The sequence below is a fragment of the Sciurus vulgaris genome (assembly GCF_902686455.1).
Source record: "Sciurus vulgaris genome assembly, chromosome: 17".
NCBI classification, from domain to species: Eukaryota; Metazoa; Chordata; class Mammalia; order Rodentia; family Sciuridae; genus Sciurus; species Sciurus vulgaris.
The window spans coordinates 71,712,415-71,727,505 of NC_136478.1; the positions used below are offsets into that span (position 1 = coordinate 71,712,415).

The following is a 15,091-nucleotide window of genomic DNA, read 5'->3' on the forward strand; positions in this document are numbered from 1 at the left end:
GATGTGGCAGCGGCCAGTCCTCGCCAGTGTCGCGCACAGGCTGAGAAAAGGCACCTCCCCCTCCCCACTTGCCGAGGACCCCTCTTTTTCCCACCCGCGGACCCCAGTCGCCCCCAGGAAACCCCCCAAACCCAATAATGGTTCGTTCTACAGCCACATTAATGTTTATTCTGTGAGTCCGGGTCCCAGTCTGTGATACTCTTTCCCCCTCCCCGTTCAGGCCTGTGAAGTGGCCCGGGGCCCAGCCCCACCCCCACCTCGCTCTCAGCCAATTCCCGCCCAGCTCCCAGGCGTTTAATTTGCATTTCCGGGAGGGATTGCCCAATGGGAAGGCATAACCACGCCTCCCCTCCCAAGGGGGCGGTACTCCTGATGGACTGAACCACTCTTGGGATACAGGGATGGGGGAAAAGCACTTCCATGGGGTAACAGGAGGGTGGTATCCCCTCAAGTCAGGGCTGGAGATTCAGCAGAAAAGGGGGTTCTGGCCTTGGAAGAGGCCCAACAGCCCGCTGTCCGGGACGGGCTCCTTAATGATCTTCTGGATCTGTAGAGGATGGGAGGGGTCAGGAAGACTTCAAGGGTCCCCATCTCCATCTTTATCTTCCCTGACACTCTGGGCAGCACCTGACCAAGTCAACAACTCTCTCTGCTCAGAAGCTGTCCTGAGGCCTCCCTTTCATCACATCTGCCTAGTTTAAGTTGTAAACTGTGGACTATCTCAGTCAGATTTGCTGGCTTGGACCACTAAACATGGATGGCTTTGTCCAGGGCTTCTTGTCTACCCTTCCTCTTCTTCAGTTAATTTCCTTTCTCCTGTCACTTTTCTGGCCTTTGACTCCCCAAATCCAGCCCAAGCTGTGCCCCCTGAACTCCAACCTCTTTATCCCAATCATCTCTTTGTTGAATATGAACAACCAACCACATTTCATCCATCAAAAAGTTCCACCAAGTTTATCTCCAGAAAAGTGAACAACAAAAACCAAAGGCTGCATCCCCACTGCTTCCACTCTGGTGAACCCCCATCACCACTGCCTGGATGCCTGAAATTGCCTCCGCGCTGGGTCTCCCGCTCCCACTTACCCCACCCATCCTTTTAGCACCACAGAGACCTTTATAATCTGCTGATCTGACCATGGCCAGCTCCACTGTGTAAACCCTATTGCTAAAATCCCAAATCGTGGCCAAGTGTGACTCTAGCTCCTGGCTTCCTCCCCTCTTCCCATAACTGCCCAGCACTGACTACGTCCTCCAACATACAGTTCCTTGAATAAGGCAAGCTCAGTCCCACCCTCCGGACTTTGTTCCAGCTGTTCCCTCCACCAGGAGAGGAACTGACTGCTCCTCCCGCTCCAGGTTTTGGATTCAAAACCTAGGATCACCCTCTGCACATTCCCTTCCAGCTCCAGATCACAACCTGTAACTGAACATGGGTTGACTTTTTATCTCCACACTGTGATCCTGTCACTGTCCTGGCCAGACAACAGTGGCTGGCACAGAGTAGGTGCTCAACAGACGCTCAATAGCACTTAAGGAAGAGGGGGGGCAAGAACTAGGGCTTTCTAGGTCTAGTCTTTTCCCATCACGTTGAGGACTAAGGGCTTGAAGCGGGTGGTGGAGGGCACCCTAGTATCTGGTCAGACACCAGTACTAGAAAGGCCACAGCAGAGGTGAGTGAGGAGGGGCAGCAGCACCCACTGGGGCAAAAGCCCAGGGCATGAACAGTGGACAGTGGGTGTTGGGGTGTCAAGGGGCTTCTGCCACAGGGTCTCTGCTGGACTGTCACCCACATCTGCCTGGCTCCTCATTTCAGTCTAGGAGTGAGGCCTCCTGCGCCCCCTCTGCACCCCTTCTCCGCACTCCGACACCCAGGTCACCCTGCTGTCCTCTGTGGTCTTTGTGGCCACCTGATGTTTCCTTTCACTTATCTATGATGGTGGCAAGCAGCCCCACACATGCAGTTCCTTCTGCAAGTTCCAGCCTGCTCCATGCCCACATGCTTTCTCCTGTGCAGGGTGGCCCAGTGTGGGGAACACAGGGGTCCTTTACCTCCTTGAACTGGGGGTGGGCAGCGTCCCTCACAAGCTGCATAATGAGCCCTTCACTGGTGGAGAGGAAGGCACCACTCTGCCTCATGCGGGCCAGCGCCATCAGCCGGTCCACCTGGCTGTGAGTTTGAGGAAGGAAAGGCAGGTGTCCACGCTGTGACAAAGACACCTGCCCTCTGGCACATGTGGCAGGTGGCCCCAGTTGACCCCCACATCCACTCCTGGGAGGGTCCCCCTCACCTGCGAGAGGAGCAGGCGTCCACCACAACGTGCACTTGCAGCCCCCGCTCCAGGAGGTCCAGAGTTGTGTGCTGGGGGTAGAGAAAGGTCAGAACCAAAGCCAGACCTGAACAAGGGGCCCAGGTGAGGGGCTGGGTCAGAACCGGGGACCCAGAATGGGGATGAGGGAGGCTCACATCAGAGCAGGGGCCACCAGGTCAGGAGGGGCGCCCTGTAGGAAGGATGTGGGACCCCAGGAGATCAGAGGGGAATCTCACCAAGACGCAAACCTGTGCCTCAATGCCACAGAGCAGCACTGATTGAAGCTGGGGCCGGCTGTCCAGCTCCTGCTGCAGGGCGGGCACCATGCTGAAGCAGGTCTTGCTCAGTGGCTGGAGGCCCTCAGCCCCCAGCTCCGGAACTGTGGGGCCTAGGCCTTGCGGGTACTGCTCTGTCAGCAGGGCTGGGACTTGAAGGAGTCGGGCCACCTGTGCCAGAGAGAGGGAACAAGGTCTTATTCTGAGGGGAAGGCTGGGCCTGGACCCCTAGGTCTGAGGAGGAGGGCTGGGGTCTGCACCCCTGGGTCTGAGGAGGAGGGCTGGGGTCTGCACCCCTGGGTCTGAGGGAGGAGGCTGGGCCTGGACCCCTAGGTCTGAGGAGGAGGGCTGGCGTCTGCACCCCTGGGTCTGAGGGAGGAGGGCTGGCGTCTGCACCCCTAGGTCTGAGGAGGAGGCTGGCATCTGCACCCCTGGGTCTGAGGAGGAAGCTGGGCCTGGACTTCCGGTCCAGGTGAGGGCTGGTGCATACCCTGAGCATTCGAGCAGCCACAGAGACAATCTGCGGGAAGTGGACAATACTGTGACGGAACCGCTCCTGCATGTCACAGAGAAACAGGATGGAGGATCCTGGGAGGACTCGGCCCAGGCTGGTCCTGCTGGCTGCCATTCCTTCAGGGTAGGAAGACAGGTGGTGGGCAGGGTCAGCAGGAAGAAAGTCTGGCATATGCTGCAGCTTCCATCCAGGGTTCGCACATTTGCAGCCTGTGGCCCTTGCCCCCTGCGCACACTCCTGCCTCCAGGCCTCTGCATCTGCTGACCTCCTGCATCTTCCCATTTTCTTCTGCTGGAAGGATGCTTCTCTGGGAAGCTTTTGTGGCCCGGACCATCATGGTCCCCAGCATCACCCTCCCAGCACTCTGGCCTTCTCCATCCTGGAGACTGTACAACACCAGCAAGTATTTCTGTGATCTCAGTTTCCATCTGCCCCTAACAGGGGCCCTGGCTTCCTGCTCTGCCACGTGCCTGGCACCCTCCCACGAGGCTCCTAAGTGAAGGGTGTGATTCTCTCCCATACCACAGCCCCAGGGAAAACCAGGGCCCAAGCAGTGAAGTGGTGAAGTGACCAGAGACACAGAGCTGGGTGTGACCCTTGAGAGGAGCTGCACTCTCCAGGCTCTGCCACTCCCCACACGCCTTGCAGCTGCAGGGCTGGGGGAGCCTTTGAACCTGACTTCCCAGTGTGGCCACTTCTCCCGCCCTAGTTTACCCTGTGCAGGATACTCTGGCTGACTCCCCCCAGGGCATGGGAAGAGAGGATGGTATGCCCACAGACAGGATATTCTTCAGCCATAAAAGGACTGAAGTTGAAGTGCCAACACGTGCTCAGTGAGAGGTCAGTAACAAGGCCACTCTGCGATTTTACTTGTATGAAAATCCAGAAGAGGGGAATCCAGAGACGGAAAGCAGAGTAGTGGCTGTCAGGGCCTGGGGTAGGGAAGAATCTGGGGTGACTGTCATACAGGGTTTCTATTTGGGGTGACAAAAATGTTCTGATTTAGGTAGCAGTGACAGTTACAAAGCATCATGAATGTTCTAAGTGCTACTTAGCTGGACATTTTTGAATGGCGAAGAGATAAGTCTTTGGGCTCCAGCTGCAGCTCAGCACGTGTGACGCCCTGGCTTCCAACCCCACCACCACACACACACACACACACAAAGAGGGCTTTATGTTATATTTGCCACTTTTTTAAAAACTAGAAAAAGGGACAGGATGCGACTGGAGAAGCTACCTGCCCAGGAAGGAGGCTGAGTCCCTGGGAACCTCTGACTTGTCCCAGGTCTGGCCTGACTCCCTCAGTCAGAGCATCTCCAAGAGCCTGTGTGTCCCAGCTGGTGTCCCTGGGAGGCCTGCTTCTGGGTCCCCACGTTGCTGCACACTGGGGGGAGTTCTGGTTGGTGTTTGTCTGCAGCTCTCTCTTTGTATGTGGAAGGCTGGTTTGTGCTCACTCATCCATTGACTCACCTGGGAAATGGAGGCTGAGGGGACCCAGTGGAGTAGGGGCAGTGTCAGGGAAGCTGGAGAGGCAAGCACTAAACAGTAAACTGATTTTTTTAAAGCCAAGTGATGAGAACACAGGTGTTTATTATTAAAACTCAATATATCAGGGCTGGGGATAATAGCTCAGTTGGTAGAGTGCTTGCCTCCCATGCACAAGGCCCTGGGTTCAATCCCCAGCACCACAAAAACAAAACAACAACAACAAAAACATATCTACCATAAAAAAGGTGTTCTATGTGTAACATTTCTTAACTTTAAAAATGAACAAATGACAATGTTGGTGATTTGTTTAGTAGTGCTGGGAATGGACCCCAGGGCCTTGTACATTCCCAGCTCTACCACTAAACTACATTCCCAGAGCAATGGTGAATTTTACATGATTTTATCTTAATTTTTAAAATGTAATGGAAGCTCCCTCTAAAATGAAAGCACAGTGAATTATTTGATCACATAAGTACAACTGTGATAAGGGCTGTGATTGCTTAGGACCCGACTTATCCCGGCAGTCTGCAAACCTCTTCCCAAGGAAGTGAAGAGATGAAAATGATCTTTCGGAAGACACAAAGCTTTTACTCCCTGTCACACTCCCTGCAACCTGGACCCCGTGGCTTCTCCCTATCTTCAGGACTGACACACGGCTCTGGGGACCCCTCCAGCCCCCACGCAGCCAAGTCCCATCTCAGGGCCTCTGCTGGAGAGCTGCCTGGTGGGGCACACAGGCCCCGGAGTCTCTGCTGAGGGGAGTGGGAGTCTGTTGGGGTGGGTGGGGTGCAGAATGTTGGAAAGCTCGCCCACTGTCAGTGCACCAAGGAGCTCCCTCTCAGGCTTGCAGGAGTGTGGACAGTAACTCCGAGTGAGAAGCACTAGTTCACATTTCTCAAAGTGACAGATGCACAAACCCTGTGACCCAGAAATCTGCTCCTCAGTATTTATCTGGCAGACAGCTCTGTGAAATGACACAAGATCACTCACCACAGGACTCCAGCAGGGCAAAGGAGCAGAAATAAATCTAGATGTTCACAATCCGGGCACTGGCTGCTGCATCATGGTACCTGCATACTACAGGATTCTGTGCAGCCAGGAGCAATTATAAGGAAGCTATTCAACAATAAGGAAAACTGTTCAAGAGAATTGAAAAGGAAGGTCCAGTGCAGTGGTGCCTGCCTGGACTCCCAGCTCTCAGGAGGCTGAGGCAGAAGGATCACAAGTGCTAGGCTAGCCTCAGCAACTTAGTGAGAATCTGTCCCAAATAAAAAGGACTGAGATGTACCTGTGGTAGAGCCCCTCTGGGTTCAATCCGCAGTACTGTAAAAAACAAACAATCAAAAAAAGTTAAAAAGGGAAAATAGAGTATATGGAATACTTTCATTTAGGTCAAAATCTGTTATCTACTGGCTCTGGCAGACACAAGGACCCAGACACTGGGTCTCTGGGCAACAGTGTGATGGAGGCTTGACTTTTACTGCATCCTGTTTCTTTTGAATTTTGGACAATGTATAACAGGTTGTCCAGTAGAGGAAAAATATAGAAGCCAGGCGCGGCAGCCCACACCTGTAATCCCAGAGACTTGGGAGATTGAGGCAAGGGGATCACCAGTTCAAGGCCAGGCTGGGCAACTTAACAAGATCCTGTCTCAAAATCAAAGACCTGGGATGTAGCTCAGTGGTAGAGTACTTGCCTAGCATGTGAGGCCTTGGGTTCCAGTCCCAGTCCCACAAAAAAAAAAAAAAAAAAAAAAAAAAAAAAAAAAAAAAAAGAAAGAAAGAAAGAAAAGGGGCGGGTGTTGATTGTTTTTACATAAAGTCAAAACCTAAAACCAATTTGTGGTGAAAAATGTCAAGATGGTCAAGCACCCCGAGGGTTTCTGGGGGATGTTCCACCACTGTTTACACCAGGGTGTTCACTTTGCTTAGATTTATTTGAGCAGTGTATTTTTGATTTGTACTATTTTCTGTATATGTGGTATACTGCCCATTAAAAGTTTTCAAGATACATACAACGAAAAGGCCTCGATGGCCTTGGTGGGGCTGGACTGGAGGAGGAGCCTAGCCCGGAGAGTGGGGCTGGGGTCTACTAGGGTTGGGGCAGATGGAGAAGAGGGGGCAGGACGTGGTGACGCAAGCTGTAATCCCAGTGGCTCAGAAGGCTGAGGAAGAAGGATCCTAAGTTCGAAGGCAGTCTCAGAAATTTAGAGGCCCTAAGCAATTTAGCAAGACCTTGTCTCAAAATAAAAAATAAAATGGGCTGGGGATGGGGCGGTTAAGCGCCCCTGGGTTCAATCCCTCGTACCAAAAAAAGGGGAGGACAGGACACAGAAACTCAGCGGGCCGGTGGACTCGGGGGAGAAGACACCCCAGGTTTCTGGTCCAGCGTGGTTCCGGACCTGAACACTAACTAGGGTCCTGAGGGGAGCGGGCTGGTTTGGGGAAGCACACATCTAGGCCAGTGTGGGGCACAAGACGTGAGGAGGGGTCTGTGCTGGAGGCCACCGGGGGCGTCTGGGGAGAGTGCGGACTACTCGGGGACGAAGTGCGCGGTCCACCTCCTCGCGTGGCCTCGGGGACCCGCCCCGAGACGGACGTCCTGCCTGTGGGACCACAGTGCGTTCCACTCTGTCGGAACCTCGGTTTCCTTCTCGAAGAGGTTGGGGTCAAACTCACCCACCCTCCCGGAGGACGCAGAACGCGGCCCGGGACGCGGGGGCAGCGGGAGCGCCCAGGAGGGCTCAGGTCCCTGCGCGGCTGAAGTTCGCGGGCCTCGCCGGGCGCCGCCGCCTCCTCCCTTCCCGCGCGGCGGGCAGACTTACCCGAGGCGCCGGGGTCGGGCCCGGAGGGACCTTCACCCGAGGGGCTGGACGCGCGCCTCTGCTCTGCGCTCGGTGGGTCACCGGCGCTCGCAGCGCACAGCCCGCCGCGGCCAATGGCCACCCGCCCCGCGCGGGCCAATCGGCAGGCGCCTCGGCAGCGCCCTCGGAGGCGCCGAGCGGGTGGGGCTGTCCCCCTGAGAACCTGATTGGCCCGAGGAGGGGCGGGGCGGGGCGGGGAGGCCGCGCGTCCGGCCAAAGGGGCGCCGCGGGGGGCGTGAAGGGCGAGCAGGGCGGGGCGCCGCGCGGCCCGGGCTGGCGCCCCGCTCGCGGCTCGGAACTGCCTTACGGACTCCCAAGGACTTGGAAGCGGAAGCTCAGCGTGAGACCGAGGAGCAGGACCCTGTTGGCCACCTGGTGGTTCCCCTCCGCACGGCACCCGCCCCCTCGAGTGGACTCGGCGCTTGGCAACCAGGGCGGTGAGAGAGACGGAATTTCCAGATGTCTGGGAACAAGCCTGCACTCCTCCCGGCCAGTGGCGGGCCCTTCCCACCTTCCGGCCCGCCGCACCGCGGGTGCCCGTCTCCTTGCAACCACGCACGGCTCTAATGCCAATCAGAAATTGGGAGTTCACCCTGCTTTTTGAAAACCTGTCTGTGTACTCGTTTATTGTTGCCCCCCCCCCCCCCCACACACACACACAAACACACAAATGGAAGCGCCGAGAGCGCAGGGTATCCTCTGCCTGGCTCTCTGCGGCCCTTCAACACCTACGTCTGGACCTGGTCCACCGTAGGCGCCCGGTAGATCTTGGGAATAATTGCGAGGAGAGTAGACGATAGGCAGAGATGAGCCAGGGTAAGAGGGAGCAACAGATGTCGAGATGGGTCCGGGAAGAAAGAAGGGAGAAGGCAGGGGAGCGAGAGCCAGCTCCCCTGCCAAGGGGCAGAGGTGGGGCCCGAGACGGTGGCCTGAGGTGGGAGTCTGGGCTTGGTTTGTTTTCTCAGGGTCTGTCAGCAAAGGAGCAGATGGCAGGCCAGAGGGCTTTCAGGTGAGGCCTCTGCTTTGTCCTGGACCCTGGACCGCATTGCATTTGGGCATCATGGGGTCCCCCAGTCCTGGCAGATCCCCTGAGAATGCCAGGTACAAGGCACTTCCCACCTGTCCACCCAACCCCAGTCCAGATGTCCAGGCTCAGACCCTCCCCATTGGGCATGCTGGGTAAGAGGCAGAGGATCTGAGGAATGTGGCAGCATCACATCCTGCTGCCTCAGCTCTCCCTGGCCCAGAGCCTGACAGGACAGATCCCATGCCAGCTGGGGAGTATCAGCAATCAGAGGCTGTGAGGAGAGCTCACAAGACACTGAGGGAGAGTCTGGGGTGAGTGCAATGTCATCAAACAAGTCAAGAGTGGAGGCCTCTAGGGCAGCAAGGCTCAAGTTGGGGCTGGTGTGGGGTGCCTCCATGGGGGCCACAGCACAGGCCACCCCCAGGAAGGGGGACGGAGGTGGCAAGGGTGGCCTTCTGGCTGGCTGTCTCTGGGGAGTTGCCTCCTGGGACAGGATGGATAGGGCCAGGCGCTGGGTGGCAGCCTCAATCTTGGCGAATTGCCTGCAAGAGACATGAGTATTAGCTGTGTGTCTGCAAAGGACTCCTCTGCTGTTGTCCCCTCTTTCTGTCCCCATTTTTCTTCTCCATGCTAATCTCTATACCCTGGCTTTGTTTTCTTGAGTATGGTAAGGGAAACTCTAAACAGCTGTGAGAGTCCAACTCTAGGCACATTTTTGCCATTACAGATTTATTATGACCCTATTTCCATATATAAAAAGTGTAAACATGTCTCAAGGGAGTGCTTTCAAAGAAAGGTGCAGGGCAAGATGGTGCATGCCTGTAGTCTCAGCTCCTCCAGAGATCAAGGCAGGGGGATCATAAGATCAAGGCCAATCTAGGTAACTTAGTGAGTCCCTGTCTCAAAAAATAAAAAGGGCTGGTAAGAGTGCTCACCTAACATGCACCAAGCCCAGCGTTCAAACCCCAACATGCACACACCCCACACAAAGGTGTTTTATGGACTGGTGGCAGACCTGTCATATTGATGCCCCGTGGATTCCTTTGGATCTGCCTACCTCTTGGCATCTCCACCAACTGCAGGTGGGTGTCTCCAGGATCTCCCAACTGCAGTAACCACCCTGTTGCTTGCTCTTACCTAGCATTCCTACACGCTCAGCAATCTGGATGGCTCTCATGAACTGTTCTCACACTGATTCCTAGGTCTGAGCACCTCAGATGAGACTGCATTTTCAGGTCAGGCCTTCAGAGAGGTGAGTAAGGTAAAACGAGATCACTAGGGCAGATCCTAATCCAAGAAGAGGATGCTAGGAGACAGGTTTAAAGCACAGAGACGAGAGTTCCTAGGGTCAGAAGGAGCAGGCGTCTGCAAGCCGAGGAGAGAGGTCAGCCCAGTCCCTGAATGGGACGCCCAGTCTCCTGAGCCAGAAGAGAATGAATGTCGGGTAAGCTGCCGGGCCTGTAAGCTGCTGTGTCTGTTTGTTGCACAGCCCACAAACACACAGCGTGTGAGTGAAAGCAGTGAGACACACCAGTTGTGCTGTGTCTGTGACCCTTTCCTATACCGTCCCCAGACAGGCTGAACTGATTGACACCTGGGAGAGAAGGCAGGATGGTGGCCTAGGGGAAGGAGAAGCTACAAGATCCCTGGGGTGAGAAACCCCTTGGTTCCTGGATCTGAGTGTCACACTAGTGGGTTCCCTTTGGGGAAATTCATGGCGCTCTTGACTAATGGTGTCGTGTGGTATGGTGTGTACGTTAAACTTCCATAAAAAGGTTTATTTTAAATATATATCTGATGTCTGCAATGCCATGTTTATGAAATATCCAGAATAGGCAAATCCCAAGAGAGGAAAAACAGATTAGGCCTGGGGGCGGGGCGCCTGGGGGTAGCTGGTTAGTAGGAGTGATGAAAACCTACTGGAACTGGACAGTGATGGTTGAAACGTGGTGACTGTATCAAACACCACTCAACTGTATACTTTAAAATGGTGGATTGCAGGTTATGTGTATTTTGCAACGATTAGACATATTTCTGGGACTAGGGATGTGGCTCAGTGGTAGAGCACTTGCCCTGGCATGTGTGAGGCCTGGGTTCCATCCCCAACAGTGCAATATATATCTCCATCCAGGTATGGTGGCACATGCCTATAATCCCAGTGACTCTGGAGGCTGAGGCAGGAGGATCACAAGTCTGAGGATAGCCTCAGCAACCTAGTGAGTCCCTGTCTTTAAAAAATACACATATATTTTTTGGGTACTGGGGATTGAATTCAGGGGCACTCAACCACCAAGCCACATCCCCAGCCCTGTTTTATATTTTATTTAGAGACAGGGTTTCACTGAGTTGCTTAGCTCCTCGCATAGCTGAGACTGGCTTTGAACTCAAGTCCTCCTGCCTCAGCCCCCCGAGCTGCTGGGATTACAGGTGTGTGCCACCACGCTGGCCTGTCTTAAAAATAAATAAATAAATAAATAAATAAATAAATAAATAAGTAGGGCTGGGGATGTAGCTTAGTAATAAGGTGCCCCTGGTTCAGTCCCAAATATCAAATGTGTGTGTGTGTGTGTGTGCGCGCGTGTATCTTAAATAAGTGATACCTACCACTCTGAAACTGTCTTTGAGGCTAAGGAAGGTATTTCTGCTCTTAGCCCCAGGGAAAACTTTCAGAAAGAAGAGGGCACATTAAATGACAGGGAGAGAAGGACTGGAAGAGACAGAGACAGGCAGGAAGGCTTAAGTTTCACAACAACCAAATGCAATTTACGAGCTGGGCACCGTGGTGCACACCTGTGATCCCAGCGGCTTGGGAGGCTGAGACAGGAGGATTGCAAGTTCAAAGCCAGCCTCGGTAATTTAGCAAGGCCCTCAGCAACTTAGCAAGACCCTGTCTCAAAATAAAACATAAAAAGGACTGAAGATGTGGCTCAGTGGTACAGCACCCCTGGGTTCAATCCCCAGTATCAAAAACAAAACCAACAACAATAAAAAAAAAGTGCAGTGTATAAGCCTTGATTGAGACCGATGCAGAAGGATCACAAGTTCAAGGCCAGCCTCAGCAACTAACTGAGACCCTGCTTCAAAATTAAAAATAAAAAGGTATGGCGTGGTGGCACGTGCCTGTATTCCTGGCTACTTGGGAGGCTGAGGCAGGGGGATCACAAGTTAGAGGCCAGCCTTAGCAACTTGACGAGACCCTCAGCAACTTAGTGAAACCCTGTCTCAAAATACAAAGTGAAAAGGGCTGGTGGGTGTGACTCAGTGGTAGAGCATTTGCCTAGCACGAGTGAGGTACCCTGGGTTCATCTGCAGTACTGGAAAAAAAGGAGGAGGCGGAGGAGGAAGGAGAAATATATAGGAAGGAAATATGCTCAATGCTGTGAACAGTGAAACCCAAGCATGATGGTCAGATCAGAGGTCCTCAGACCTGAGCACATATCAGAATCACCCACAGGCAGTTTGAGAAGGAAGGTCCTGGCTGGAACCCTGTTCTGGTTCCGCCATTTGTGGGTGGGGTCTGGGAACCTGCCTTTCTGACAGTTCCAGGTGATGCTGGCATTCTCTGCTGGAGGTCTGGGGATGACTCTTGAGAGCCACTGCACCAGACAACTGCTTGGACTTTTCTGTAGGTTTGAAAATGTTCAGGAGGGGAAAAGCCCATGTGCAGAGGTGGGAGGCTTGCCAAGGGAGCAGGACCTGAGGGTCCTGGGGGAAGCAGGGAGTGGGAGATGCTGAGGACAGCCCTCCTCCAACTAGACTTTCTCAGGTTGAGCCCAGGTTCCCAGAGGAATGTGCTCCAGGCTGCCCAGCCCTCAAGGCATGGTGGGCAGCCTGGTCTCTGGAGAGTGTGGGGCAGAGCCTGGCATGGGGGCAGGAGTCATGCCTGGGATCTAACTGGCCAGGGGAAGGTGGGGAATCTGGCAGTGATGTTAAGCACCAGCCCAGAAGCCAGACAGGGGCGCTGGGGGTGGGCAGGGAACCTTGGGGTGGGGGCCCTGAAGCAACCGCACCTCTCTCAGCCTCCTCTTCTGTGACACAGGGACAAAGAGAACCTCCCATGGAGATTTTCGGGAGCATTCAGTGACATACTGTATGCCAATGTCCCAGCAGGTGACCTGATCCATAGCAAGGTACTTGTTACTGTCCCATTTTGAGGGGAGAGCACAGATAGGAGGGTCTGGGAGGGAGGTGGACTGGAAGAGAAGCTGCAGCATGTCGAGGTCCCCAGGCTGGCAGGGATAGGGGAAGGCAGTGCCAGGCAAAGGGAACACGGGTGCAAAGACTGGCAGCTGAACGGTGGGGGCTGGGTGGGGAGGAGGCTGGCCAGGGAGCCCAGGCTGAGGGGTTGGCACTTTGGGCCCGAGGGCGATGGGAGTCTTTGGAAATGCCTGAGCAGAGGGAGAGGGGTGTGGCATGTGGTCAGGAAGTTCTGCCCGGGAGCAGCAGTGCCAGCCCTGACTCCCATGGTGAACGCCTTAGGCGCAGTTTCTACAGTGGCTGCGGCAGGAGGATCACAAGTTCAAGGCCGGTCTCAGCAACTTAGCGAGGCCCTAAGCAACTCGGTGAGACCCTGTCTCAAAATGTAAAAACAAGAAAGGCTGGGGATGTGGCTCTAGGTAAAGCACCCGGGGTTCAGTCCCCAGTGCCACAAAAAATAACGTAAAATAAAAAATAAAAATGAAAACTAACTAATGAAACGCCACAGAGTGGGGCCCCACTCCCACCCATCACCCACCCGCTGGCATCATTACTGTCCTTCCCCAGGACCACTGCGTGTCTCACGTCGACCGCACCCTAGGATCTGTTCAGAGCGCAGGGACCGCCCCGCCACGGTGTGCGCAGAGCCCACCTCTCCAGGAGCCGGTTTCTTCTGGTCCCTCCGCCCCTTTTGTTCTTCTTGGCTCCCGGCTCCAGGCTTTACATCGCAGCACCTGCCTGGGTGCTCTTCCCTCTGCAGTCCAGGGCTCCTCCCCGCACCCCGGCACCCTAGTCAGGTCTGCTCAAAGCTCACCTTCCCAGTGAGGCTTTCCTAGGACACCTCCCTCAACATACCAGCTCCGCCCCAGCATCCCTCCGGTCCTCTCTCTCTCCACAGCCTGCAGCCCCTTCTAACATAATCCATCATTTTTAAACACGGAGGCAAAATGTACATGAACCCACCATTTGAAAGTGTGCAGGTAATTCAGTGGCAGTTCACTCACAATGTGTGCAGCTACCACCTCTGATTAGGTCCCAGCCTTTCATCACCCCCAAAGCAAAGCCCTAACCTATTAACACCCCCAGGGGCCCTGGAGCCTGCATTTGCCTCTGTCTCTATGGATTTGCCTGGTCTGGACATTTTCACGAACGTGGAATCCTGTGCAATGCTGCCCTTTGTGGCTCACGACCTTCCCTAGGCACCATGTTTCAAGGTCATCCATGCCCTATACCACTGGGGTATTTACTTGAGTCCTTCCCTCCCGTCTGCCACCCTCACAAGGACCCATACTCTATGAAGGTAGGGGACTTCAGCTACTTTGCTCAGAGAAGGGTCTCCAGGGCATGCATGCCACAGGCCTAGCATACAGGTGTGATGGGCTGACAGATCTGACTCCATGAGAATGTTATAGGCCAGACAGATCCCATGTTGCTCTGAGACTCCATGTTATGTAGGAAATGAGCTTCTCCCATGGGAACACCCCACCTCTGTCCCCATCATCAGTTACTTAGTGTGACATGTTTAGCAATACAAAATGACAATTCTTATGTAATGAAAAATTGCTCTCTTTTGATTCCTATTGCTCCTACAGTGTACCATGTGAACAGTGATTGTGTGGATGTTAGTAACCATTCTTTAGTTTGTACCTAGGTAAGTGTCGTTTTGACCCACTTCCCCCTTTGTCGATGATCTCAGGATGTTAGTTTGTAATTTCGAATCATAGCAACAGACACTTATGATTAATGTAATTTTTGGTATAAGAACCCCTACAACCCTGTGGTCAGGGCTGTTCTCCCAATAGCCATTTTTGGGGTGTTGTGTGAGACAGCCGGCCGGCTTAATAAAGACTCTCAAATTTGGACTTCTCAGTGGTGATCGGTCTGTGCTTAGGTTGCGCCCCATAATATGCACTCAATAAATCCATAACGGAATAGCTCTGGAATCTAGCTCTTAGGACTACTCCTGTCCTGTTGAGGTCTCTGGTCCCCACCCCCGCCTCTCCTCCCACCGCCCCCCACCTGGCCTCTCCTCCCACTGCCCTCCACCCCAGCCTCTCCTCTCACCGCCCCCTCACCTGCAGATCTGGTTATGCAGGAACCTCCTGTGGTTGGGCCTCCTCTTGGGTGGCCGGGTGCGCCTGGGCTGCAGGGCCCGGAGCATGTGGGCTGCTGCCCCACTCACAAAAGCACACAGCTCTCGGGGGCTGGGCTCGGAGACCCGCAGTGCTGCAGGGACCCCAGGGTGCATGGCCAGGATACCCTGAGGTAACGTCCCAGGATACTGCTGACAGAAAGCACTCCCCAAAATCTGTGAAGGGGGTAGTGGATGCAAGGGCACTGCCTGGGTTGGGGGTCAACCCTGGGAGGTAGGGTAAGGTCCCACTCGGATCCCTAACATGGTCCCTCAGAGCTGGACTC

At 54.5% G+C, this 15,091-nt stretch overlaps 2 protein-coding genes across 3 annotated transcripts; both read right to left on the reverse strand.

Annotated features, from left to right (window-relative positions):
- Nucleotides 1–154: 154 nt before the first annotated feature.
- Nucleotides 155–7,560, reverse strand: ISOC2 (isochorismatase domain containing 2). Of its 2 annotated transcripts, none has more exons than XM_079119882.1 (6): nt 7,411–7,560; nt 3,075–3,214; nt 2,558–2,755; nt 2,289–2,359; nt 2,050–2,167; nt 155–547 (listed from the first exon to the last, which is right to left on the reverse strand). In XM_079119882.1, the coding sequence occupies exons 2-6, from the start codon at nt 3,210–3,212 to the stop codon at nt 467–469; spliced, it is 606 nt and encodes a 201-aa protein (XP_078976008.1). In that variant the 5' UTR covers nt 3,213–3,214; nt 7,411–7,560; the 3' UTR covers nt 155–466. The 2 variants fall into 2 exon arrangements, with proteins under 2 accessions (XP_078976008.1, XP_078976007.1); XM_079119881.1 differs by having other exon boundaries at nt 157–547; nt 2,546–2,755.
- Nucleotides 7,561–7,751: 191 nt separating this feature from the next.
- On the reverse strand, nt 7,752–14,921 carry LOC306647584 (uncharacterized protein C19orf85; the record flags this gene model as incomplete). The annotated part of the gene is made up of 2 exons (XM_079117066.1): nt 7,752–9,018; nt 14,749–14,921. 2 exons carry the CDS (start codon nt 14,919–14,921, stop codon nt 8,508–8,510), a joined length of 684 nt encoding a protein of 227 aa, XP_078973192.1. The 3' UTR covers nt 7,752–8,507.
- Between the last annotated feature and the right edge of the window lie 170 nt (nt 14,922–15,091).